The sequence below is a fragment of the Gopherus flavomarginatus genome, chromosome 23, assembly GCF_025201925.1.
Source record: "Gopherus flavomarginatus isolate rGopFla2 chromosome 23, rGopFla2.mat.asm, whole genome shotgun sequence".
NCBI lineage: Eukaryota > Metazoa > Chordata > Testudines > Testudinidae > Gopherus > Gopherus flavomarginatus.
The window spans coordinates 13,366,034-13,393,738 of NC_066639.1; the positions used below are offsets into that span (position 1 = coordinate 13,366,034).

At 51.2% G+C, this 27,705-nt stretch overlaps 3 protein-coding genes across 6 annotated transcripts in view; 2 read left to right on the plus strand and 1 right to left on the minus strand.

The window, feature by feature from the left end:
* LOC127039327 (zinc finger protein 420-like) overlaps positions 1-27,705 on the plus strand; it is a 645,607-nt gene that overhangs the window by 175,723 nt on the left and 442,179 nt on the right. Inside the window, exons 8-10 of one of the 2 annotated variants that reach the window (XM_050932726.1) lie at positions 25,258-25,371; positions 25,778-26,077; positions 26,162-26,329. In XM_050932726.1, coding sequence (XP_050788683.1) covers positions 25,258-25,371; positions 25,778-26,077; positions 26,162-26,329 — 582 coding nt within the window. Of the gene's footprint in view, positions 1-25,257; positions 25,372-25,732; positions 26,078-26,161; positions 26,330-27,705 lie in introns of both variants that reach the window. The other variant, XM_050932728.1, reaches the window with a different exon arrangement.
* LOC127039329 (zinc finger protein 665-like) overlaps positions 1-27,705 on the minus strand; it is a 370,491-nt gene that overhangs the window by 62,873 nt on the left and 279,913 nt on the right. The window lies entirely within an intron of this gene.
* Positions 402-20,878, plus strand: LOC127039463 (zinc finger protein 558-like). Its single transcript, XM_050933232.1, has 4 exons — positions 402-872; positions 13,063-13,172; positions 18,331-18,457; positions 20,774-20,878. Exons 1-4 carry the CDS (start codon positions 839-841, stop codon positions 20,812-20,814), a joined length of 312 nt encoding a protein of 103 aa, XP_050789189.1. The 5' UTR covers positions 402-838; the 3' UTR covers positions 20,815-20,878.

Here is a 27,705-nt window from a genome sequence, read left to right on the forward strand (position 1 = left end):
AACCCAGCAGTTTCCCAGTACTGCTATTAACTAACCTTATTCGGACTTTCCCCCAAATACCATTCTGCATCTGATCTTGCTGCACAGTCAATAAGTTCAGATGACGTGAGCCCAACAGAGACAGACGTCCCCACAGACAGTCATCCTCCGACACCCCAATAGAGATTTCAAAAGGTCTCATACCTCTCTTGTGGCGCTATGGGGTTCAAAGGGGAACGATCCCTAGCAGCCATCTGTGGGTCCGTGGGCGTTGCCATCCCGGACGAGCCCCCAAATTGTCAGAGAAAAACTCAGTTCTCACTTTTTCTTAGGGTGCAGCAGATTCAGATACTTTATTATTTCTCAAGCAACTGCAATGGAGGGAGTGCCCTAGGACACAGGGTCACCCCAGTCCCGGACAGGTCTCTCAACAGGTAAACAATTACAGCAAGCATTTATACCTTTGTTACAGACAATAACAAGCAATAACACAGACAATAATGAGCAACAGCTGCATTTTGTTTATACATAGGCTATTCTGCTATCTTATTTTTCTCACTTTCTGGGCGTCAATGTGCGTATTTGATAATCAGTGCAAGGTCATGATAACTTCTCACACAGTTCTTTCCTCCTCGCCTCACACTGTCCTCGCTTTTACAAGTCTCACGTCATTAGGGTTACAGCTGGTCTAACTCTTGCTAACAGACTGACATGCATTAAGATCCCCTACAAATCCTTGTCAATTCTTCCCCTTCTTCCACAGGGCTCTGCCCCTCCCTTCATAAGAATATAAAAGTGGCCATACTGAGTCAGACCAAAGGTCCATCCAACCCCACATCCTATATGCCAACAGTGGCCAATGCCAGGTGCCCCAGAGGGAGTGAACCTAACAGGTAATGATCAAGTGATCTCTCTCCTGCCCTCCATCTCCACCCTCTTGACAATCAGAAGCTAGGGATACTGTTCGTTACCCATCCTGGCTAATAGCCATTCATGGACTTAACCTCCATTAATTTATCTTCAAAAGGAACGAGGAGTGGTTGTGGCACCTTAGAGATTAACAATTTTATTTGAGCATAAACTTTCGTGGGCTAAAACCCACTTTATTGGATGCATACAGTGGAAAATAGAGTAGGAAGATATATATACCCACAGAAAACATGAAAAAATGAGTGTTGCCATACACACTATAACGAGAGTGATCAGTTAAAGTGAGCTATTAGCAGGAGAAAAAAACCTTTTGTAGTGATAATCGGGATAGCCTGTTTCCAACAGTTGACAGGAAGGTGAGAGTAGCAGCAGGGGGACAAATAAACATGAAGAAATAGTTTTACTTTGTGTAATGACCCATCCACTCCTAGTCTTTATGCAAGCCTAATTTCATGGTGTCCAGTTTGCAAATTAATTCCAATTCAGCAGTCTCTCGTGGGAACCTGTTTTTGAAGGTTTTTTGTTGTAATAATGTGACTTTGAAGTCTGTAAATGAGTGACCAGGGAGATTGAAGTGTTCTCCAACTCATTTTTGAATATTACAATTCTTGATGTCTGATTTGTGTCCATTTATTCTTTTACATAGAGACTGTCCAGTTTGGCCAGTGTACATGGCAGAGGGGCATTGCTGGCACATGATGGCATATATCACATTGGTAGATGTGCAGGTGAACAAACCTCTGATAGCGTGGCTGATGTGATTAGGTCCTATAATGGTGTCCCTTGAATAGATATGTGGACAGAGTTGGCAATGGGCTTTGTTGCAAGGATAGGTTCCTGGCTTAGTGTTTTTGTTGTGTGGTTGCTGGTAAGTATCTGCTTCAGGTTGTGGGGCTGTCTGTAAGCAAGGACTGGCCTCTCTCCCAAGATCTGTGAGAGTGAGAGATCGTCCTTCAGGATAGGTTGTAGATCCTTGATGATGCGCTGGAGAGGATTTAGTTGGGGGCTGAAAGTAATGGTTAGTGGCATTCTGTAACTTTCTTTGTTCGGCCTGCCCTGTAGTAGGTGACTTGTGGGTACTCTTCTGGCTCTGTTAATCTGTTTCTTCACTTCAGCAGGTGGATATTATAGTTGTAAGAATGCTTGATAGAAATCTTGTAGGTGTTTGTCTCTGTCTGAGGGGTTGGAGCAAATGCTGTATCTTACAGCTTGGCTGTCGACAATGGATTGTGTGGTGTGGTCTGGGTGAAAACTGGAGGCATGTAGGTAAGTGTAATGGTCAGTAGATTTCCAGTATAGGATGGTGTTTATGTGACCATCACTTATTAGCAGTGTAGTGTCCAGGAAGTGGATCTCTTGTGTGGACTGGTCCAGGCTGAGGTTGATGGTGGGATGGAAATTGTTGAAATCATAGTGCAATTCCTCAGGGGCTTCTTTTCCATGGGACCAGATGATGAAGATGTCATCAGTGTAGCGCAAGTTGAGTAGGGACGTTAGAGGACAAGAGCTGAGGAAGCGTTATTCTAAGTCAGCCATAAAAATATTGGCATCCTGCGGGGCCATGCGAGTACCCATAGAAGTGCCGCTGACTTGAAGGTATACATTGTCCCCAAATGTGAAATAGTTGCGGGTGAGGACAGAGTCACAAAGTTCAGTCTCCAGATTTGCCATGACATTATCGGGGATACTGTTCCTTATGGCTTGTAGTCCATCTTTGTGTGGAATGTTGGTGTAGACGGCTTCTACCTCCATAGTGGCCAGGATGGTGTTTTCTGCGGGATCACCAATGGATTGTAGTTTCCTCAAAAAGTCAGTGGCATCTGAAAGATAGCTGGGAGTGCTGGTAGCATAGGGCCTTATTGCCAAGGGACGGAGTAACTCGGCCAGCAGCAGGGGTTGCAGAACACCACCCTAGTGTGGGGGTAACAGCGCCTCCGGGATCCTGACATCCCAGCACTTTACACATCTTCCTGGAGCCTCCCAACCCTCCGGGCTGTTGGGACTGCAACCCCAACCCTACTGATGAGAAACCGGCTTGGTGAGGGGAAGCTACTGGCTCAGGGTCACACCAAGTATCAGAAGTATGGATGGGACCTAGCAGTCCTTCTTTCCAGCCCCTTTGCTAACCACTACTGCACACCCCCTCCGACGCTGGCAATTACAAGCAGGCCCTCATGGCTGTTCCCCCTGCCTTTGAGAGGGAGTGTGGCAGTGGCATCACAAAGGCCTTTTGCAGGACCTCAGACTATTGGTCAGAGGTGTTGGGGAGGTGATGACCTCACAGAGAGATGCTGACATCAGCCAGGCAGGACAGGGGTGAGGGACCAGGGAAACCTCAGAGACCCCTGTGGCTTTGCTTCAGCAAATCTCCTTCTCCAAGTCTCTCTTTCGAGGACTGAGAGAGTATTTGAGTTCACGGCCGTGAGCGCCAGGAGGAACCTCTTTCAAGTTTTCTCCTTCCCTTTTAGTGATTTTCCTAGAAAAAAGTCGTCCCTGTTTAGAAGGTAAGAGCCTCCTGGAGGTTTGAAACCTGTTCAGTCTGATCCATCTGGTGAGAGTTGAATTCTTGGCATGGAAAACATGAGCTTAAGGAGGCAGAATATTATTCCACACCTGGGATTTTGTCCCTTAGAATCACTGGGAACATTAGGATTTGTCCTTTTTGTTTCACCTTTTCCTCCATCCACCCTCCCTCCTTTCTCTTTGTCTCTTGCTTTTGTCCTTTCTCCTGTTCCTCTCCCAACACCAGGGTGTATGTGTGTGTGTGTTGCGGGGGAGTGCTCTGCAGCTCCTACTCTGGGAGGTCCACTCAAAAATGTTGGGCTGAAATAGTGCTCGGGCAGTGATCCCCACCAGTGACCTGGGCCATCTTTCGGGCTCCCTGGTGAGAGCCCTCAGCCTCCCATCCTCAGTCTCTAACCTGATTGGCTGAGCAGGGGGTTATTGACAGGGAGGAGACTCAGGTCCTTGTTCTCTTTATAAGTCATAACCAGTTCTATGTTTGATGAATTTTGCTGCTTCTCTGCATTAGTTGTCTCTGAGCAGTTCATGATTCTCTCTAACATTGCAGTTCTCCTCAAATACTTGCTGAATAATTACTGTCACTGTTGTTGGTCTGGAGCTCATCTGAGAGCACTTTATTCAGGTCATTCAGTGTCTGAAATTCAAGATCCAATGGTTAGTTTGAAAATCAGGGCTCTTGCGTCCTATTCCCAACTCTGCCTCTGACTGGCTGTGTGACCTAAGACAAGTCAATTCTCCTTTCTCAGCCTTAGCTTCTCCCTCTTTCAAGTAGGGATAATAATGATCTGCTCCTACCTACCTCAACACACTCACTCTTCCCCAACACACACACTGTCTCTCCCCACACACAAACAGTCTCCACACTGCAGTTGAAAAGCAGCTGGCAATCTAGTAGGAGGCCCCTGGAACAATGGGATAGAGAAACCTGCATCACTGAAAGTACAGCCATAAAGATAGCACACAGCAGCCTTCCCTAGCAGAGGCGGGGGGGGGAAGAAGCGAGATCATCCGAGCTCCCTGCATCCAGGTCACCTTCCTCAGCCAGGCTGCAAAAGGGGATGGCAGAGAGCAGCAGCTTCTGATGCTCCCCTTACTGCACAGCCCAGGTGGGGAAAGTGACCAGGACACATGGAGCACATTGTGTTGCTCCTCGCTCCCCCCAACCCTCTGTAGGCCCATGGAGGAGCGCTGGGGCAGGGGAGAGCAGTGAGCACCTTTGCACTGCTACACAGTAGCCTTTGACCCCCCTGGAGCCCTGGGTGACTACCGGGGGGTCCCACCCCTTGTGCCAGCCAGGCTCCCCAGCACAAGCAGCAGAAAACACAGAGAGACGGGTCACCCACTGAGCAGTGGTATCCTGGGTGGCTCATAATGGAGGCTTGGGGGGCTCAGCCTCCCCAAACTTGCGTTGCCAAGGGGCAGTGGGGCCCATGACTAGGGGCCCTGGCCAAATTGGGTCCCCCTGGAAAAGTCTTCCCCATGGTGGCCCCAGGGCTGGAGGAGCTACCACTCCTTGCTACGGCCCAGGGGCTGCAGCAGGGGCACAGAGCTTCTCTGGTCTCAGGGCCGCAGTGGGGCAGGGGTAAAGGAGTGATAGGGTGGGGCCAGTGGGGGAAGGAGTGGAACAGAGGTGACAGTGGATGGGGGCCATGGGTGGAAGGTGTGGAAGGGGGCAGAGCCACAGACAGAACGGCTGGGGCCCCCGCACTTATTCTCCCTTTCCCTGGGCTTTGGCATCACTAGCCCCTGCTTAGCGAGTAGGGTTCATTGGTCCCCATAATGTGGGGTGTGACTCCTAGGGAGACACAGAGGAAGATTCATGGGGGCATCTCAGGGCCTGAGCCAGCCCCCATGGAGGGCAGGGAGGAAGCACCACTCAGCCCTACTCTGTCCCAGCTCTTCCCCAACCCCATTCTCAGCCTGAGACCCTGGCTCCCAGCCCAGTATCGACCCCTTTACCTCTGTCCGCACCCATCTCCCCAGCAAGCAACAGCCCCACTCCTCCCAGCCCCGGTTCTCGATCGTGGCTTCCGAGGGGCACAGCCATGGCTAAGAGGGCACAATGTGAAATGTTTGGGGACCACTGTTTTCGGGTGACCTCCTCAATCGCTTCTCTGCTGTCCAATAAAAGCTATTCCTCACCCACCTACCCCTCCATCAGGACGGACTAGGTATGTTCTGCTGCCCTTCACTCATACAGGAAGGAGAATAACATTTTATTCCACTCAATCCTAAAGTGATTTGTAACCCACCACCATCCCAAACTGGTCATTTTGAGGAAGCGGCCCCATCATGCTGCATAGCTAGGCAGAGTAGGTGTGTCTGTGCAAACACGGTCTGTTCCTGAAGTCTTTTCCCCCAGCTCCTCACTAAATGTGAGGGGGGAGCTCATTCAGACCCTGCTTCCGCTTAGTATTTAAAAACTCCTTAGTGTCCCTATCCCTGCTGGCCTTAGATTTCTCTTCCTGTCCCTTTCCTGACCGCTCCGATGAGGTGACCAAGTGGTTAAGGTGATGGATTGCTAATCCATTGTGCTCTGTATGCACGGGTTTGAATCCCATCCTCATCAGAGGCCTTTAGTCTTCGCCCTCTTTTATAGACAACCATCTCCCCTTTTGGTACAATAACAGCTCTAGAAATGTTGCTTCCTGCAAACAAAAACCTTCTGAGAAACTCAGATCCCCCCACCCATTGCTTTAAATAAAATGTCTAAATCCCACATTTCTAAAATGTTTTTCTCTAGTCCTGTATTTCTTAGCTTTAATCTCAAAAGGTAACATCCTCATAATCTCCGCCAAACACCCTGGGTCCTGCCCAAATAATTAAAATACCCCCATCCTGAGCAAGGCCACAACAGTGAACCAGAGCTAGTGTCTAGGCCAAGCTGTTCTGAAGGAGGCAACTCAAACATTTTCTCTCTGCTTCCCTTGGCAAAGTCTGACTGGGAAAAGAAAATCCCCAAACTGAAAATTTTCTGCTGAAAAACCGATACTAGTCTGTTTGGGGACTTTGATTTGAATGTATTAGTATTCTTCTCTTCTGATTTCTGAATTATTTCAGTTCAGTGTTTGTTCTCCAGATGTGTTTCCAGCTGTTGAGTTGTGAGGGAGAGAGGCCAAGTCATGATGTCTCTACCCTTCTTTCATAGTTTCTTCCAACTTTCTAGAAAGCTCCTTGTCGTGGTACAATTCCCCACTCTGAACCTTAGCGTCCAAAAGATGGGGTACCAGCATCAATTCCTCTAAGCTCAATACCAGTTTAGAACCTGTAGCTCTGCCACCAACCAGGAATTCTAGTGCCTGGTACACTCTGGTCTCCCCCAAAACCTGGCCCGGGGACCCCCAAGACCCAGACCCTCTGGATCTTAACACAAGGAAAGTAAACCTTTTCCCCCACCGTTGCCTCTCCCAGGCTTCCCCTCCCTGGGTTACCCTGGAAGATCACTGTGATTCAAACTCCTTGAATCACAAAACGGAGAGGACAATTCACCTTCCTCCCTCCTTTTCTTTCCCCCTCCCAGACTCTTCCTGAGAGAAAGTAATCCTGGCACAGAGAGAAATCAGCCTCTCTCTCCCCCTTCCCTCCTTTCTCCCCACCAATTCCCTGGTGAATCCAGACCCCGTCCCCTGGGGTCTCACCAGAATAAAAAAACAATCAGGTTCTTAAACAAGAAAAACTTTTAATTAAAGAAAGAAAAACAGTAAAAATTATCTTTGTAAATTTAAAATGGAATAGGTACAGGGTCTTTCAGCGATAGACACTGGGAATACTCTTCCAGCCTAAGTATACAAGTAGAAATTAAAATCTTTTCAGCAAAATACCAATTTGAACTCCTTTCAGTCAAATACACGTTTGAACTCCTTCCAGCCAAATACACATTTGCAAATAAAGAAAACAACCATAAGCCTAACTCGCTTTATCTACCTAGTACTCACTAGTCTGAACTTATAAGAGCCTGGATTGGAGAGATTGGAGAGAAACCTGGTTGCACATCTGCTCCCTCTGAGCCCCCAGAGGGAACAACACCAAAACTAACAGCACACACAAAAACTTCCCTCCCTCAAGATTTGAAAGTATCCTGTCCTCTGATTGGTCCTCTGGTCAGGTGACAGCCAGGGTCACTATTCTTGTTAACCCTTTATAGTCAAAGACATATAAAGTACTTCTGTGCTATTAACTTTTCTTATCTGTTTATGACTCTCCTTTGCTAGGATGTGAGTCAAACAGTGCCCAGTGTTGCTGTGTTATTTTGGAGAAGTCTGCATTGTACACGGTTCCTGGCATAGTCCTTGGGAGTGTGGATCCTTTTAATGGGCCAGCAGCGAGTCTGGCTCCTCCATTGTCGCACCTGAAAGGCTGGTGGTGGGCATTTCCCAACCTCATAACATATCTCAGTAACACACATAGAGCAAACTTCATAACTTCCCAACCAATGCTACACACACAGTCCTACACAATATTAATGTTCAACAGACTTTTGAAATGATACCTCACCAGGCAGACTTTGTACAAACCGTATCATCATTATACGAGAGTGGTGAATATGGGGCTTGCAGAGTGCTGCTTTGAGCACAATGTGGCACACCCGAGCTGACATTGCAATGGAGACGTACCCTTAGAGTCCATCTCTCGTGGGATAAAGATGGCAGCATGGCTGGCCTGGGTCATCTGACATGGAGCTAAAGCTGAGGGGCTAAAAACTGTAGTGCAGACATTTGTATTCACACTGAAGCCTGGGTTCAGAAACCCTCACCCCTCCTGGGGTTTCAGAGGTTGGGCTCAAGCCCATCTGTCTGCACTGTAATTTTATAGTCTTGCAGCTCAAGCCCCATGACCGTGTCACCTGACCCGGGCTTTGAGATAGGTGCCCTGTGTATTTTAATCACAATGTAGACATAATATTAGGATATATCTCCAGTGCAATGAAACACCATGACTGGCCCGTGTCGGATTAATCCAGGATAGCGGCTTGGGCTGTAAAGTTGCAGTGTCTGTGTCTCGGGTCAGGCTCAGTCCCCTGCTCTAGGAGCCCAGAAGGTTGGGAGGGAGTTTAGCGAGTGGAAATGGTAAAACCGCAGTGAAGTATTACCCTGAACTCATGGTATTTCTCCATCGGTCTGTCTGCTTTGGCACAGGGACAAAAACACGTCCTGCTGCATTCGTTATTTCAAAGGGTGGTTTAGGATTTTCATTCTCTAACACGGTGCACAAAGTAGGACTCAATCCCCAGTGTAAATAAACAAGCTACCACCACATCAGGGATTCCAATAACGGGCAGGTTTTCTCTGAGCACTGAGATTTTCCAAGGAGTTGGTGGCTCCTTTCTTTCCTCACCCTGGAGTAAACTCAGCTTTTTATTCCATCCTTGATGATTCATGGAATAGCAGCAGCATCCTGAAGAAAGAGGAGAGGGAATATCTCACTGCCAGGGGTGAAGGTGGCCACGTCCCCTCTGTTTGACCATTGCCATTGCAGGAGAGAAGGTTTCAATGGAATTGAATGCCCTGGCTCAGACAAGTGACACAGGAAGATTTTGCGGTTCATGGATCCGTGCAAAGGAAATTGTGTCTCTGTGCGAAAATGGAAAGGGAAATGAAACACCCACATGGTGGCACCTAAGGCAGAATGGAACCTTATAGGATTAGAATAGGATAAATTCTCAAGCAGCATGTTTCTTACTTTGCCCATCTGTCAATTTTGCTTATTATCAATGGAAATATTTTGCCATTGGGTTGTGCGTTTACACAGAAATTGACATTTGCCAACAAATACGTAATTCTTCCTAGTCTGCTGGTGGGGAGTTTAGAAGGACAGAGTCACTCTTCCCCATCCCCATACCAGGCCTGGGCTCTCCATGCTGCCCACTTCCCACAATGCTGGGACCCATCCCTGATCTCCCCTCAGAGCTCTGCCCCCCACCCCCACTTCTGGGATCCCCTCTCCATACTGTCCAAATGCCCTGCTTCTAGGATCCTTTCCCCTTGCCCTTCCTCCCTTCTGAGCAAAAGCTCTGCACTATTCCCACACTGGGAGTTGAACCCCAGGCCACCTGGGTGAAAACCAGGAATCCAGATCACTAGACCACACGGGACTGGGATTGTGCTGTTGGTCTACTAAGCCAGTCCCTCAGGAGAGCAGCAGCGCCACCCAGCAGGGACTGCACACAGGGCTGCATTAACCCTTCAGGTGCCGAGGTTTTCCCTCTGTCCATTCCCAGCACCTGTGATCAGGAAAGAGACATCAGGGCTCCCAGGTGCTGCACAGACCATGACTGAGGTAGGGACCCCATATTGCGCTAGGTGCTGTACAATCCCTGGCCAACACTGGGACACCCAGGGGGTTCCTCTTAATTTCCCTGAGCCTCTGCTGCCCAACTTCTTCTGACTGCCTCTGGATCACCCCCCCACAAATAACCTACCTTTCCAAATAGTCCTCCTTTCCCTGCCCCCTAATTTTGCTTGCACACCCTGGGACCATCTCCTCTCTTCCTCCCTCCCCTCCCCCCGAGGTGAGCAGAGATGGAGGCAACTTCAGCCACTGGAGACAACCCCAGCGAGCGTGGCAGCCCACCCCGGGGTGTGTGCAAACACAGGAAGGGACCAGCTGGGAGTAGGGGGTGCTGGGAAGAAGGAAGCAGGAGAACAAAGCCCACAGCCTGGGTGCGGGGCAGCTCCTGGGGGCGGGGCTCTGGCTCAGCTCAGGGGCAGGGCAGCTCCTGGGGGCGGGGCTCTGGCTCAGCTCAGAGGCGGAGCAGCTCCTGGGGGCGGGGCTCTGGCACATTGTGATGCGGAGCCCGGGCTCAGCAGCTGCTCCCTGGTTCTCCACGTGCTACCAGCAGCGCTGGGGCTGCCTGAGCCGGAGCGGAGCCGCTGTTCTCAGTGGCAGCCAGGATCTGCCCTCGGCCCCGCTGGGTTCCAGGTGGGGACAGAGACTGGGCCCCTGGGGTTCTCCTTGGTGTGGCTGGCAGGGACGAGAGGGGAGGGGAGAAGCTGGAGCTGCAGGCGGGGGAAGGGCGATGGGCCAAGCGGTGGGTTGGATGGTCTCTGTGCAGCCAGGAAAGTCCAGGGGGAGAGTGTGTGTGTGAGTGTCCCGGGCACAGGCGTGCACAAGGGATGAGCCCTGGCACCACAATGCCCTGAGCTCCGGCTGGGGAGGCTGCTCCTCCCCCTCCCGTGGAGGCTCCGGGGGAAGGGGAGGAGGCTGCGGTGGCTGCAGGTGGGTGCTCAGGCCCCCCCCCCGGGAATGACCCGCTGTCGGCAGCTTGTGGTGCTTCCTCCGCTGAGCTTTTCCCTGGGGGCAGCCTGCGTGCAGTTGCGATCAGCTGTTTGCTGGGCAGGCTCCGCTCAGCTGCTCCCCCCTCCCTGTTCCTGCGAGGACTGAGTGAGTCCCCCCCGTGAACAGCCTCAGGGGTCAGGGTGGGCTGGGGTGTGGGGCCAGCAGCAGCACAGCCCACCCCGCTTCCCTGGCTGCCCCGCACCTCTCGGGCTGATGGCTCTGCCACGGCCTCCGCGTGAATCGCTGCTCCCTGCCCACCAGGCTCGGTTCCGGCCACAGCAGCATCGAGTGCCCCAGGGAGCCCAGCTAGGCTGGGGCTGGGGGCAGTGGTAGGTTTGGGGGGAGGAGAAGCTCCAGATTCCAGTGGGGGGGGAGGGGAGAGGAGCCGAGCTGAAGTGGGGGAGGAGAAGCCCTGGACTGTGCTGGAGCCACGATGGGGGGCGGGGGAAGAGAAGCCCTGGGCCCCTGCAGGAGCTGCAATGGGAGTGAGGGAGGGGGAGAAGCGCCAAACTGGGGCAGGGGAGGAGAAGCCACGCAGGGTTGGGAGGTGGGGGGCAGAAGCCCAGACTCCAGCAGGAACTGCCCTGGGGGGGATGGAAGGGGAGAGGAGCCGCCCTGGGGCAGGGAGGAAAAGCCCTGGACCCTGGCAGAAGATATGGGGCTGAAGTCCCCGGCTCAGGAGCCCCAGCCACCTTATTGGCAGAAGTTGCAGGGCTGAATCCCTGACCCCACGCTGTGTGCAGCTGCCCTGAGCCCCTCTCGCTCCCATCCCCCCTGTGGAGCTGGCTCTAACTCTCCGGCTGTGGAGAAATTCAGCCCAAATCTCCCCATGTTGGGATCTCCATTTCCCCCACCGTCACCCCGCCATGAATGGATTTAGCCCAGGAGGCAGGATCAGCATTGGCCCCATTTGGCAGGTGGGCTCTAGGGCACAAAGAGGTGCAGTGACTTTCCCAAGGCTAAGCAGGGAGTCTGTGGCAGAGCAGAGACTCAAACCCAGAACACCTGAGCCTGAGTCCTGTGCCTTAACCACAAGGCAACCTTCCCACCGAAGGAGAGGGAACCTCCTCTGCCACTTTGAGTGGGTGGGTGGGAGCAGCCACTAGACAGAGCTGCCAGGAGGTGGGGAGGGGGGTTTGGATAGTTGGGGGGGGGGTGATTATTGAGTAGAGGGGGTCTCTGGAGGGGGTGGTCATGGGACAAGGAGCAGGGGGATTGGATGGGTTGAGGGCTCGGGGGGTGCCTGTCGGGGGGTGGAGCAGGGTCGGGGCAGGCAGGGACCAGAGGGAGTTGGATGGGTCTGGAGTTCTGGGGGTCCTGTCGGGTCAGGGAGCGGTTGGATACGAGTGGGAGTCCTGGTGCTCTGTCTGGGGGTGGGGGTGTGGATAAGGGTCAGGGGGACAAGTAGGGGGTAGGGTCCTAGGAAGGCAGTTATAGTGGGGGGCTTTCATGAAGGGGAAGTCAGGGGACAAGGAGCCGGGAGGCTTAGATAGGGGGATGGATCCTGGAGGGCAGTTAGGGGCAGGGTCCCAAGATGGGGCAGTCAGGGGACAAGGAGCAGGGGCAGTTCCGAGGGGGCAGCCAGGGGGCAGGAAGTGGGAGGCAGTGGATGGGGTGGGGCTCCCTGGGTGCACATGCTAATGAAATGTGCTGCGCACGCCTATGGTCACAGGGGTGAGCTACTTGCATCCTTTTCCTGTTTGTGCCATTTCTTTCCGTCTCAAAACCTGATAACAATTCTCTCTAGTTCTTCCCCTTCTCTCCCCTCCCCACATGTGGCTAGAAAATCCAAGGAGATTCCCTCGTTTTCCCTACAATTATTGACTCTCTAGTCTCTTATTTTGCCCTATTTTCTCTGTAATTGTCCAATTGCCATTTCAGTTATGCTCAGCTTTGGGATGTGAACCCAGCCTGTTTTTTCTGCAGCAAGTTGTCCTTGGTTAGGTGGGAATTTGCTGTCCTATGTCAGTCCCCCAATGTGGGTGGTGGTTAGTAGGTGCTGGTTGGGGGAGCCCACAGACATGGCTGCCTCTGGCGGGGAGATGGGGTGGCCGATCTCTGCCAGAAACCAGACATGGGTGAACAGAGAGAAAGGGAGGAGCCAGTGTCCCTATGGAGCCTGCCCAGCCCCTTTGCTTCTGCTCCTTTCTAGCATTTTGTTCAGAGACTTTATTACTGGGGAGGCTGAAAAATCTCCCTGTGGGCTTACCCTGGCAGGAGGGGCAGGTCTCCCCTGCAATAAAGAGATGGAGTATGTTCCCAGCATGGCAGAATCTAGGCTGTGTCTATGCAGGGAAAGATCCTGGGGGAATCGTGATGTGACACGAACTAAAGTCTGTTCTGAAACCTCCACAGTTGCCCTTCTGGCCCTGCCAGGCTGCAGGATGTCGTCCATGTTTCGCTCCAGCTCATCCCCTCCTCCCATGGGACAGGGAAGGGAAATGGTTTCCGAGGAGCCAGTTCAGGTAGGGATTATTGAGAGAAGTGGGAGGGTTCTGGTGGGTTCCTGCTGGAGGGAGTTGGAATCCAAATACACCAGAGGTGGGAGGTTTGGGCAGTCTGGATTGGTGGTTGGAATAAGCCAAAAAATTCCCAGGGTGGAGAATGGGAGGAGGCCAGGGTGTAGTAAACCCGTTGAGACTGGTTTAATATGCGGCCTCTATTCTAGGAACAGACCCATGAGGTTAGAGGGTGGAAATGCTCTAATTTGTGGGACAGGAAACAACCTCCCTAGGTGGGGCTAGGAAAATGGACCAGACTTCCAGGGCTGGAGCCCGACCTGATTAACCAGCGGCTGCTGTGAGATGTGAGGGGGCACCCACCAGTGAGGCTTGGGGGAGGGGTGTTCTTAACCTTTTTCTTTCTAAGGCCCCCAACGTGCTATAAAAACTCCACGGCCCTGCATGTGCTTGGTTCTCTGCATATAAAAGCCAGGGCTGGCTTTAGGGGGTGGCAACCAGGGCAATTGCCTGGGGCCCCATGTGGCAGGCCCCCCGCAAAGCTAATTGTTCAAGCTTTGGCTTCAGCCCTTGGTGGCAGGGCTGATCGCCCCAGGCTTCGGCCCCAGGCAGTGAGGTTTGGGCTTTCTGCCCTGGGCCCAAGCGAGTCTAACACAGGCCCTGCTTGGAGGACCCCTGAAACCTGCTCGCAGCCCTGCAGTGGTCCAGGGACCCCTAGTTGAGAACCACGGCCTTAGGGGATGTGCCCCTGCCCCATACCCAGCTCCAGGGCTGACCTTAGAAAAAATGGTGCCCTGGGTGAACTTGTATTTTGGTGCCCCCATCCCCCCTGGCCCTCACAGGCTCCCCACCATCATGTCCAGACCCCGATGCCTCCCTCTAGTGCTTAATCTGTATTGAAAGAGGCACCAGAGCTCAGCCCTGGCACAAATTCAGCACTGGCAGGGCCGCCTCCCAGCGGCGGCTGCTGGCCGAGCGCCCAGCTCTGAAGGCAATGCCACCGCCAGCAGCAGCGCAGAAGTGAGGGTGGCCTGGTGTGTGGTGTATTGTACAGCCTTTTATTGTATGTAAAGTGCAGTTTGTAATGCGGCATTGCACCGCCGCGGGGTCGGCTCTGGTGGCGACAGTGTCAAGCTTAACAGAGTGAAAGTCGCCTCTGCTACTTCCTTCAAATGTACAGTCTCTAGGAGCACACAAAGACCAAGGGTAATGACCACACAGACATTCACAAGCACAAGGTCTGGTCGGTGTTACAAGTTTTATTAAAGTTACAGTTAAGGCTAGGAATACCAAAGCATATAGACCAGGGGTCAGCAACCTTTCAGAAGCAGTGTGCCGAGTCTTCATTTATTCACTCTCATTTAAGGTTTCACGTGCCGGTAATACATTTTAATGTTTTTTAGAAGGTTTCTCTCTATAAGTCTATATATTATATAACTAAACTAGTGTTGTATTGTAAAATAAACAGGGTTTTCAAAATATTTAAGAAACTTCATTTAAAATGAAATTAAAATGTTGATCTTACGCTGCCGGCCCGCTCAGCCCGCTGCTGGTCTGAGGTTCTGTTCACCTCGGCCGGCAGAGGGCTGAGCGGGGCCTGCGGCCGGGACCCCGGCTGGCAAGGGTCCGTCAGCCAGAACCTCAGACCAGCAGCGGGCTGTACAGGGCTGGCGGCCAGGACCCAGAGGGTTGGGGGCAGAGGGCTGGAGTCAGGGCTGGGAGTTGGGTATGTGAGGGAGCATAGTTGTCAGGACAGAGGGGGCGCTGGGTATGGGTGAGGGTGCCAGAGTCAGGGCTAGGGTTGCGGGTTGAGGGGGTGAGGGGATGAAGGAGTCAAGCAGAGGGCTGGGTATGTATGAGGAAGGTTCAGGACTCAGGGCATGGGCCTGGGGGCGGTGCGCGGCTCAAGGCAGAGGGCATGGTGTTGGGGGGGGGGTCAGGGCTCAGGGGCGAGTGCTGGGTGACTGCCCCCCTAACAACTCTCAACCCCACTGCTCCTTGTCCCCTGAGTACCCCCTCCTGGGACCCCACCCCCTATCTAAGCCTCCCTGTTCCTTGTCCCCAGACTGGACTCTACCTCCTATCTGTCCCCGACTGCCCCAACTCTTATCCACAGCCCTGTCCCCAGCCAGACCCCCGGGACTCCCATGCCTATCCAACCACTCCCTGCCCCCTGACAGGACCCCCAGAACTCCCAATCCATCCGGCCCCCCCCGCTCCCTGCCTGCCCCAACCCCTTTCCACACCCCTGCCCCCTGACAGGACCCCCAGAACTCCCAATCCATCCAGCCTCCCCAACTCCCTGCCTGCCCCAACCCCTTTCCACACCCCTGCCCCCTGACAGGACCCCCAGAACTCCCAATCCATCCAGCCCCCCCAACTCCCTGCCTGCCCCAACCCCTTTCCACACCCCTGCCCCCTGACAGGACCCCCGAAACTCCCAATCCATCTAGCCCCCCCAACTCCCTGCCTGCCCCAACCTCTTTCCACACCCCTGCCTCCTGACAGGACCCCCAGAACTCCCAACTCATACAACTCCCCCACTCCTTGTCCCTTGACCACCCCCTTCAGAGACCCCCCCACCCCCAGGACCCTCCTTGTTTCCTGTCCCCTGTCTGCCCGGATCCCTATCCACCCCCTGCCCCCTCACAAACCCCGGGACTCCCATGCCCCATCCAACCCCCCCAACCTCTAACCCGCCCATACAACCCACCCTGCTCCCTGTCCCCTAACTGCCCCCACCCCTTATCCAACCCCCCCAGCTCCAGGCCCCTTACCATGAGGCTCCACACAGAGCTAGATATGCTGCTCCGCGGGAGCACACAGCCCCGCCCCTCCGGTTGAGTGGGGAGCATGTCTGCCCCCCTGCGGAGCCAAACGCTGCCCTCAGGAGCGCGCAGCCCCAACCCCCAGAGCGCTGTGTGCAGTGGCAGGGCTCCAGGGGAGGGGAGAAGGCAGGAGAGGGGCAGGCAACTTGCTGCGCTCGGTCCCGGAGCGCGGACCCCGCGGCTTGCCGTGCCGGGAGAGTGGGGCAATTGCCCACCCCGTGCGCACGGCTATGCTTCTGCTCCCTGCCTCTGCAGGGGAAGTGGAGGCAGAGGAGAGTGCGCCAGGCTGGGCAGGATTTTTAGTGGCATGCTGGAGTCCTGGCAGGCTCCAGCGTGCCATTAAAAATTGGCTCACGTGCCGTCGTTGGCACACGTGCCATAGGTTGCCGACCCCTGATATAGACATTCTATAAAGACCTGTGCAAAAGTTACAACTCTACTTCTACTCACATCCTGAACAATAGTATTAGGGGCTGATGTGTCTCTCCTGGAATGATCATCAGTGGAGGGATGGTTCCGTAGGGAGCTCAATTTTCCTGCTCTGGGCACCCCCTTTTTATAATGTGATTCTGATTATACCTCCTTAGCATTGATGCACCACCTGTATCCTGTGGTTAAAGGCACCTCTGTTTCCAAATGAGCCTTACAGAATTTTTTTATTTAAAATTAATCTTCTGGCTAATTGTTCACCCTGTTACCACTTGGTAGCTCTTCTCCCATCATCTTAGGGCATCAAGTTATTCCTTGGCCATTTACTTCTGTTAACGTTTCTTAGCTCCAAGGCCTAAAATAGCGAAGCTAAAATCTTGCAGGTCTCAGCCTACAGGCCTTGTGTTTCAACCCTATTTGCTTAGATACCGAGTACATGATTATTCATGCTACCTACCAATCGTTCGATTCCCTATTTAGCATACAGTGATTCAAGAGGAAGACCAAGGACAGGGTAGGCCCACTGCTTAGTGAGGAGGGGGAAACAGTAACGGGAGACTTGGAAATGGCAGAGATGCTTAATGACTTCTTTGTTTCAGTCTTCACTGAGAAGTCTGAAGGAATGTCTAATATAGTGAATGCCTACGGGAAGAGGGTAGGTTTAGAAGATAAAATAAAAAAAGAGCAAGTAAAAAATCACTTAGAAAAGTTAGATGCCTGCAAGTCACCAGGGCCTGATAAAATGCATTCTAGAATACTCAAGGAGTTAATAGAAGAGGTATCTGAGCCTCTAGCTATTATCTTTGGGAAATCATGGGAGACGGGGGATATTCCAGAAAACTGGCAGGGGGCAAATATAGTGCCCATCTATAAAAAGGGAAATAAAAACAACCCAGGAAACTACAGACCAGTCAGTTTAACTTCTGTGCCAGGGAAGATAATGGAGCAGGTAATTAAAGAAATCATCTGCAAACACTTGGAAGGTGGTAAGGTGATAGGGAATAGCCAGCATGGATTTGTAAAGAACAAATCGTGTCAAACTAATCTGATAGCGTTCTTTGATAGGATAACGAGCCTTGTGGATAAGGGAGAAGCAGTGGATGTGATATACCTAGACTTTAGTAAGGCATTTGATACGGTCTCGCATGATATTCTTATAGATAAACTAGGAAAGTACAATTTAGATGGGGCTACTGTAAGGTGGGTGCATAACTGGCTGGATAACCGTACTCAGAGAATCCTGTGGCACCTTACAGACTAACAGACGTTTTGGAGCATGAGCTTTCGTGGGTGAATACTCACTTCTTCAGATACATGTGGTGGAAATTTCCAGGGGCAGTATATATATGCTAGCAAGCAAGCTAGAGATAACGAGGTCAGTTCAATCAGGGAGGATGAGGCCCTGTTCTAGCAGTTGAGGTGTGAAAACCAAGAGAGGAGAAACTGGTTCTGTAGTTGGCAAGCCATTCACAGTCTTTGTTCAATCCTGAGCTGATGGTGTCAAAATTGAACAAAGGATTGAACAAAGACTGTGACACTCCTGCTGGAGGAACCCCCTCAGCAAGGCCCTCCTGGACCGTCATGTAGTCTGCCCTTCACTAAGTCTGGCCCTGTCCAGCTCTTCACAATGAGAACAGCATTGGGCTCCCTGCCAGCGAGCTCACCCTGCACCCTGCTAGGGCCTCCATCTCCTGTATCCGTCTGTGGCTAGTAGGGGGGTGATGGATCTGCTGGGAGAGACAAGGGGCTCTCGCTTCGTCCCCTCACCCTGGCATTTCCTGGCTGCTCTGAGCAGGGTGCAGGTGGGACTCCTGACTGTGAGCCACCCAGAGCTTCCATTTGATTGGATCCTCTCCCCCATGAGTGTGGGGCAGCAGGTACTGAGTGTTGGACTCTTGCTCTTTCAGGGTCCGGTGACCTTCGAGGAGGTGGCTGTGTATTCCCCCAGAGAAGAGGGGGCTCTGCTGGACCCCACTCAGAGAGCCCTCTACAGGGATGTCATGCAGGAGAAGTATGAGAATGTAACTTCGCTGGGTAAGGAGTCCTGTCCCCTGGGTTATAAGAAGCTGTGAGGTCTCTGAAGAACCTGAGTAGTAATAACTTTATACCTTTATTCATCATCCAAGTTTTGACAAGTTTCCTTGCCCCCCTTTTTTTGCCTTCTCTCCCACCCACTAGAATAATTTTTAGACATTTGTCATCAGTCATTTTGAAATTGCACTTAGTGTATCCTTATTGGCTACTTAAATAACTACATTAATAACTGTTTTTTAAATTAATTAATAAAATTATAAATAATTAAAAAAATAAATACAAATGTTTTAAAAATTATTAAAAATTAAATCTTTTTAAGAGGAAAATATGCTGCCTGTAGAATTCTGAACTGAGTAAATAGGTGTGTGACTGACACATGGCTTGTGTGACAGTCAGATGAGCTCCTCTTTCGATAGAAGTGAATATAGTGTTGCCATTCAAGAGCCCAACGGTGAAAGGAGACCAGAGCCATGTGAGAGGAGGGGAGGAAGGGGAGAGTAGCTAATTCTGGGGTGCCAGGACATGGGGAGGGTGTGTGCAGGGTTAGAGCTAAGAAGGAGGTAGAAAGAGACGAGGAGGGAACACAAGAAGCTCCCAAGGTGGCGGGAGGTGGTGCCGGCTGAGAGTAATGAGACGAAGAGGAGGGGAGTGTGGATGAGGGGCACCCAGGAAGTGGGCTGGGTGGGTCAGTGGGAGAGAGGAGAAGTTTGGGGATCTAGAGCTGTGGGGGATCCCAGACCTTTAACCCCGAATCTCTACTCAAACCTTGTTGCTTGAGAGCCTGCACTCCAGTTTTCTTTCTGTTCAGTTTCACTTCTTTATACGTTTCCTCCCCCAAATACTATTTTAACTCTTCACCACCCTGTCCCACTCATTACCTCCCTCCCCATATAACCTCCCCATCTCTATGCACAGCGACCCCGGCCACCGATCCTGAGTCCTTGCTGCATTCCTCCCTCCCATAGCACTGCCACTACCGAGGCACAAATGATGATATCACAGGGTGCTAGTGTAGCCTGTACAATTTTTACACCTATAAGATTACATGTTGGGGTACAACTTGCCCTTGTACATGGCTCCTCAAAGTTAACTGAGAAGATGGAATTTGGTGAAACAGACAGAAACTTGATTTCATACAGACAGTTATAATTGAAATCATAGGCAAGGATCAATACACGTAACAATTAGACTAAGATCAGTATAGTAAAGAGGGTCTTGCACTGTGCATACTTTCAAGGTATGGACACCATTGGAAACAAAGATCGAGGGGCAAGGGAGGCCATCAGAAGGGAGACCCTGCTTCAGTTTACACTGTCTCAGGGACCTGACAAAATGAAATAAATAGTCACTAGGAGAGGTAATTTATCCACTTCCTTATGGTAATAGGTTGGCTATATACCATATCTGCTCCTTTACTCTGATTACAGGAATGTCAATAGCTGCCCCAACCCATATGTGGCCCTTGGGAAGTCCATCATTTAGCATCAAGCCTTAATACTCATGATTTACATCACTTAGTTATTAATAATTCCAATATATAAATGCGTCCAACTGCTGAGATAGCGCATAGCAACCTAATTATAGACTCATAGACTCATAGGTCAGAAGGGACCAATCTGATCATCTAGTCTGACCTCCTGCACAAGGCAGGCCACAGAACCCCACCCATCCAATTTTATACCAACCCCTATCCCAGGACCGAGTTATTGAAATCCTCAAAAATGGTTTGAAGACCTCAAGCTGCAGAGACACCACCAGCAAGCGACTCGTGCCCCACGCTGCAGGGGAAGGCGAAAAACCTCCAGGGCACCTGCCAATCCGCCCTGGAGGAAAATTCCTTCCCGACCCCAAATATGGCGATCAGCTAAACCCTGAGCATGTGGGCAAGAGTCACCAGCTAGCACCCAAGAAGGAATTCTCCACAGCAACTCAGTACCCATCGCATGCAACATCTCCCCGCAGACCATTGAGCAGACCTGTCTGGTGGTAATTCAAGATCAATTGCCCAAATTAACGATCCTATCATAACATCCCCTCCATATACTTATCAAGCTTTGTCTTAAAGCCAGGAAAGTCTTTTGCCCCTACTACTTCCCTCGGAAGGCTATTCCAGAACTTCACTCCCCTAATTATCAGAAACCTTCGTCTAATTTCAAGTCTAAACTTCCTAATATCCAGTTTATACCCATTCGTCCTCGTGGCTACATTAGTACTAAACTTAAATAATTCCTCTCCCTCCCTAACGTTAACCCCCTTGATATATTTATATAGGGCGAGCTAAATTGCTAAAACCTGTCCCAAACTTCCTTCTTTCAGAATCCTGTGGCGTATTGCACCTGTTTGTAGTTACTCCTTAGTCTGTCAAAATGAAGGTGCAAAATATCTGATGGGGGATTCTCTCCTTAGGCCTGTTCAGTAAATCCCAGACTTCAGCATAACTTCTCCCACAAAGCCTCCACCTAATATAAGGCCCTTAACTGTAGCAAGCTTAATAACCCATTTATCCATGTTCACCTCCTTGCCTCTCCACACATGTTCCAAGCTAATAAGCAGTACTCAAATAATATTCACCTCTAATGAGCATAAAATTACCCAGATGACATGGAAGTAGGTCATAGATGATAAAATCAGCTCAGGGTCAACGGGAGTGAGAGTTTGGGAGAGTCTTGTGTCCTCCTCTCCCCATCTGCAGCAGCCACAAGCTGTCTTCCCTCCAGGCTCTTTGGATCTCTGAGCCTGTCCCTCCTGAGGTTGCGTGGCCCAGTTCTTGTTTCTTACAGTCACCTTTTCTGGAAGAATTAGAGGCTGTTGCTCCTGAGTTTTAGTATTTAATTCTCCAGCCTTCTCCACACACTGAGGGAGTTTAATTCTCCCTCCCATTACACCTGTGACTAGATTTCCTAATTCCCCAAAATGTGCTTTTGCAATGTCACAATTCAGGGGTAGCTAAGCCTTTGACCTGCCTCCATGGTCTGCTCAAGGAATGGCCCCTCAGGTATCAGGCCTCTAGCCTGCCCCTCTCTATGGGCAGGGACCCACATACCTCTCCTTTTTGACCAGTGTGTGAGGATTGCAGCTTGTCCTCCACTGTGTTTGCTGGACTAACGTCCAGTTCCTGTGCTTTGCTTTCTCTCCAGGGGCTGTGAGCAGTGTGTGTGTGACAGAGGTGGGACTTTTGGTGATACTTGTGTGATGCCAATACACACCTCAGTTTCCTGCTGTGGTTGGTATTGCTATGATTGTAAAGAGCAGGAGACGTGAGGTGTGTTGTCACATAACTGTCATGGGGTGATATGACTGGGTCATTAAGGACTGGCTGGGAGCAACCTACATCAGTGGAATACCCAACAGAGACAAGGAAATAATTGTCACCTGTCCATGGGAGGATCTCCACTTAGCTGAGTGAAGCATCCATGGACTTGTTATGTTCTTGGGAAGAGGAAGAACTGGGCTTGCAGATGCAGGGAGCTCTACCGGAGTGAAGACAAATGGACAGGCAAATTGAGAGGAAACAAAACAGTTTTCTATGGCAGCTTAGCTCAAGGGCTTTGGTCAGTATGGACTATATTGTCGTCTTTGCTTCGCTGTGCTAATGAAAAGACTTTCCAGTGCTGTGTGTCGGTTGACTAATAAACCCTGCTATGTTTTAAAAGTCTGCCCAGTGTCACAGCAAGAACTTTCTGAGGTGCATTGAAGCATGACAGAGGAACAGTCTCTGAACAGAAGTGTAGTTCAGCTGGACCTGCTGGCAGAGCTCGCAGGTTGAAATGGGAGTGTTGAAGCCAGAGGCTCAGTCTCAGGTGTTGAAGCTACATGGCCTGTCCTTGTGGAAGAGTGGAACCCCTTGGGAGTCTGGCACACACAAGGGGCACCTCCCAAGGACTGTTTAAAAGCCAGGGTATTGCAGAGATCCTATGGATCCATGACAGTGCCAGAGGGTAAGCCTTATGGGGATAAGATATAAAACAAGAAAAGGATCTAAATGTGTATTTACCATGGCCCCCTCATCAGTCCTCGTGGGAATCCCTGATCTGTTCCAAAGTGTATTAAAACCTTCCTCTAAGGCTTACCTCTTGGTTATCAGGTCATGTCAGTTTTGTTAGTGTTTTCCCTTCACCCTCCCGCTTCCCTGGTTCTTGTCACGCAGACAGCAAGCAGCAAATGACCAGAAGTCTGAAACGCAGAGAATGCGATGTTTATTGGGGTTAGTTTCCAAGCAAGCATATTCCAAAGCCCTTCACACCAGGTGGGCTTATCTCTATTTGTCAGTAGAGACAGTTCCATAATGTTCCATTCCCTGCTGTGACGCCGCAGAGTGTTTACCCCGTGTCCCCTGTGACGTTGCGCTCCATATGATTTTATGAAAATATGCTAATAAGTGTGAATATAATATAACTGGAATGTGTATCATGCAAAAGGTCTCTTGTAAGGTACCATTACAAAGCTTATAATCTACTGAGTGTGTTCATCCTAGCTGTATGAATGTATCATTCGTATAGCTGAAAGTAGGACTATAAAATGTAACTCTGACCTCCTATAGTAGTATGCAAAGTGTGGGCCACTAATGTAAGTTTAGAATCTTGATGGCTCCCATCAACTAGGACAATTGCTCTGTTTACTTGCAAGCCTGCCTGTGAGTCAGACCGGGAAGAAGGGGCCTCACAGGACATGTGACCATGTCGCCTGGTACTGGAATCCATCTTAAACCTGGTGCTTTTCCATTTAGAAGGAGGCAGGGACCAAAGAGAAAAAAGATTCCCTCCTTGTGCCAAAGGTGTATAAAGGGGTGGAAGAGAACAAAGGGGGCTGCAGTCATGAGAAATCCCCGAGCTACCAGCTGAGCTAGAACAAGGACTGTACCAGGGGAAAGGATTGGGCCCAGACTAGAAAGGAGTCTAGTCTGTGAAAGAAGCTTATTGGAACATCTCTGAGGGTGAGATTATCATCTGTATTCAGTTGCTACTATATTAGGTATAGATTTGCGTGTTTTTGTTTTATTTCCCTTGGTAATTTACTTTGTTCTGTCTGTTATTACTTGAACCACTTGAATTCTACTTTTTATATTTAATAAAATGGTTTTTGCTTATTAATTAACCCAGAGCAAGTAATTGGTAGCTGGGGGAGCAGACAGCTGTGCATATCTCTCTGTCAGTGTTATAGAAGGTGAATACTTTATGAATTTACCCTGTTTAAGCTTTATAGAGAGTAAAAGGGATTTGTTTGGGGTTTGGATCCCATTGGGAACTGGGTACCTGCTGGAGAGAGGAGCATTTCTTAAACTGTTTTCAGTTAAGTCTGCAGCTTTTGGGGGACATGGTTCAGACCTGGGTCTGTGTTGCAGCAGGCTGGCGTGTCTGGCTCAACAAGACCGTACTGAAGTCCCAAGCTGGCAGGGAAAATGGGCTCAGAGGTAGTCTCAGCACATCAAGTGGCAGTCCCGAGGGGTTTCAGTGACCCAGCCCGTCACATTCCCCTTCCCAGCTCTGATGCCACAGACCATTTACCCTGTGTCTCCCTGCCCATATGTGACGCCAAAGAGCATTTACCCCATGTGCCCCTTCCCAGCTCTGACCCCGCAGAACCTTGCCTGTGTCCCTGTTCCCATTCCCCCCACTTAACAAACAGGATTCCAATTTCCCTTCCCCCTCCTTTTTGACCCCAGTTTATATAGTAATATTCTCAGCTGCACTTAGCACAATTAATTGTACAGAAGAGAGAAACAATTAGAGAACCAGACACATAAACAACAGAAAAGTGGGGGCCATAAAGATAGAACAATACAGAAAGGAGGGTTTCACAGTCGGAGCCATTGATAAGTGATTTCTTGCCAGACCGGATGCTGTTAAACTAAGTTTCCTTTATCCATCTTAAGATCTGTTTCTTTATCTGCTGGTGATGGGCACTATCTGGACAGGATCGTATTCCTAAGAGCCCAATAGCACCTTATTCCAATGTGACTGGTTTGGGATGTGAGGATGTGACCCTTCGCTTCCCAGCTTATGGCTGCCCCTGCTGCTTAGCCAAAGGCCTTAGCCCAGGGGTCTCTAACGTGGTGTCTGTGGGTGTCATGGCACCCACCAGGGTGTCTATGTGCACCCACGTAGTGGCCGGCTGACAAGCTTCCGCCGAAATGCCACTGAGAAGCAGCTTCATCAAGAGGCGTCGCCGCCAAAATGAAGCCGAAAATCAGTCGCATTTCGGCGGCGATGCCTCTTGATGTTGCCGCTTCTCGGTGGCATTTCGGCGGATGCTTGTCCGCCGGCCATGATCCTTGATGGTACATCGTCCGGTGCCCACCAGATGAAAAAGCTTGGGGACCACTGTCTTAGCCTAAGTTCAAGTCCTCCGACTAGTCTAGTGAAAGACGGCCCACACGCAGGCAGACTGAGATTTTGATTCTTTCTTTTCATACTCCTGTAACTAGCTAAGTGATAAAAATACTTGTAAGTTCTTAAAGTCTAGGCTTTACAGGCAGGCCTGAATATCTCCATTCTAACAGTGGGTTCTACCCCTTCCTCCATTCTGTGTCTGTCTTGTCTATTTAGATTGTGGGCCATCTACTATTCTCTGTTTGTATTTTGCCTAGCACAGAGGGGACCCACTGTTAGTTTGTCCCTAGGCACTAAGATAATGAAGATGATTTTAGAATAATAACAACTCTCCTGGCACTTTGAGGCAAGGAAGCTGGCCTTGGGATGTTACTGCTTAAAAATGAGCTGGGCTTAAAAGGATGGAATATTTTTTTTAACAAGTATCCCACCAATTCCACTGACCTCCCTTCTTTTCTTTGCCCTGAATAGAGTTTCCAGTTTCCAAACCTAATGTCATTTTGCAGCTGGAACGAGGGGAAGAGTCGTGGGTCCCAGATCTCCAAGTCTCTGAGAAAGAAGTGCTTCCGAGAGCTGCCTACACAGGTGAGGAAGTGGTTAAACCAACTCAAGAACTGTCTGTGAATACAGGAAATATTTGGGATGTCCTACAAAGACTCTGTGAGCTTTCCCAAGTTCAGGATTGTTCCCTGCAGATGTGGAATCATTAGGTAGATGTCACTCATGGCTTTCCACATATCCTGACTAACAACTGGCAGCATGTCCCTCCCCAATCTTGCTTTCCCCTTAGAGTTCTGGTGAGATGCAGACCAAAACCGATCCCTTCCTCTCTCCTCTGGGGAGGGGCTTGGGGAAAATCAGCTCCTGATAGGTTTGATCTCTCCCACACATTTTGGATTGTTCATCCCTTTTTCCATTCCTCTCTCTGAGATTTTCTTTCTCTCAGGCGCAGGGAGTGATCTATGTCTGGATTCTCTCTGTCTCCCGTCAGGTGATGGGATGGTGAGTGATAACGAGGAGGAGAAACCCCAGCAGGAAGATGCTGAGCAAGTAGAAGCACATGGGACATTATCAGGAAGATCCAAAGGGAGTGTTTCTGGGATTTGTGCACGCCCAGGAAAAGCAAAAACCTGTGAGACTGAGCAGAGGCCAGAGAAAAACTTCAGTAGCTTCTCAGACCTTATTTCAAGTGAGAGAATCAATTTGGAAGACACACGTTACACATGCCATGAGTGCGGGAAACGCTTCAATTGGCGCTCACACCTTATCATACATCGTAGAATCCACACTGGTGAGAGACCTTATGGATGCTCTGAGTGTGGGAAATGCTTCGCTAACAGTTCAACCCTCATCTCACATCAGCGAATCCACACAGGAGAGAAGCCCTACACATGCTCAGAGTGCGGGAAAAGCTTCAGTCAGAGCTCTGCCCTTATCAAACATCGGAGAATCCACACCAGGGAGACGCCCTACATGTGCACTGAGTGTGGGAAAAGCTTCAGTCAGCGCTCACACCTTATCAAACATCAGAGAATCAACATAGGTGAGAAACCTTATGCCGGCCTGCACAACTCGTAAAGCGGCGAGGGCGACATTACTCCAAAGAAAACAGCTGAGGGCCGAAACCCCGCAGCCCTGTAGAAACATCCCGCCCCAGGGCCACCCAGCCCTGCGTAAACAAACCCTCCTTCCCCAGCGCCGCCCCACCAAAACAGCTGTGGGCCAAAAAGGAAGGTTGGGGGTGGGGAGGTGATACTTTATTTCAGGGGTCAGCAACCTATGGCACACGAGCCAATTTTTAATGGCACGTGGCTGCCTGCTGGGACTCCGCATGCCATTAAAAATCCTGCCGACGCGGCATGCTGCGGGGTCTGCAGTCCCAGGCTGGAGTGCTGACCCGAGCGCAGCAAGCCGCTGCCACCTCCCCTGCCTTCCCCTAGAGCCTTGTCGCTGCACACGCAGCACTCTGAGGGCTGGGACTAGGCGCTCCCGCGGGGCAGCGTTTGGCTCCGTGGGGAGGGAAAGACGCTCCCAGCTCATCCGGAGCCCTGCTGCCACGTGTGCAGCACTCTGAGGGGCAGGGCAGGGCTGGTCTACGCACACAGGGGTGGCGGTGGCAGGGCTTCGGATGAGCGGGGAGCCTCCTGGTAAGGGGGCTAGGTCCGGGGCCAGCGCGGGGGGTGTTGGGTAAGGGGTGGGGACAGTTAAGGGACAGGGAGAAGGTTGGGTGGGATCCCGCTGGGTGGTTAGGGGTGGGGGTCTCTAGAGGGGGCAGTCAGGGAGCAGGGGGGTTGGATGGGGCATGGGAAACCTAGGGTCTGTTTGGGGGGTGGATAGGGGTCAGGGTGCAAGGAGGGTCCTGGGGGAGCAGTTAAGGTGTGGGGGGGTTCTCTGGAGGGGGTGGTCAGGAGATAAGGAGCTGTGGGGTGTTGGATGAGTCGGGAGTTCTGGGGGGTTCTGTCAGGAGGCAGGGGTGTGGAGAGGGGTTGGGGCAGGCAGGGAGCGGGGTGGGGGTTGTATGGGTCCAGAGTTCTGGGGGTCCTGTCGGGGCGGGGAGCAGTTAGGTAGGCATGGGAATCCAGGGGGTCTGTCTTTGTGTGGGGGTGTGGATAAGGGTTGGGACAGTCAGGGGACAGGTAGATGGTAGGGTTCTAGGGGGGCAGTCAGGGGATAAGGGGCAGGGTCCCAGGACGGGGTAGTCAGGACAAGGAGTGTGGGAGTTGGGGAATCTGGGGGGGCCAGTCACTCAGCCCTCTGCCCTGAGCCCTGACCCCCTCCCCACACACTGAGCCCTCTGCCCTGAGCCCTGCACCTCCACACACCCACAGGTGCTTGCTCTGAGCCCTGTACCACCCAGCCCTCTGACTCTTTCATCCCCCCCATGACCCCAGCCCTGACTGGCACCCCCACACGTACCCA

Bases quoted from the DNA above. Each gene is read 5' to 3' on its own strand.
- LOC127039463 (XM_050933232.1), top strand. From the start codon at position 839: ATGCCAGGTGCCCCAGAGGGAGTGAACCTAACAG. The intron at 873-13,062 runs GTAATGATCAAG...AAACCTCCACAG, and splicing joins AGAGGGAGTGAACCTAACAG to TTGCCCTTCTGGCCCTGCCA. The intron at 18,458-20,773 runs GTAAGGAGTCCT...TCCTTCTTTCAG, and splicing joins TGAGAATGTAACTTCGCTGG to AATCCTGTGGCGTATTGCAC.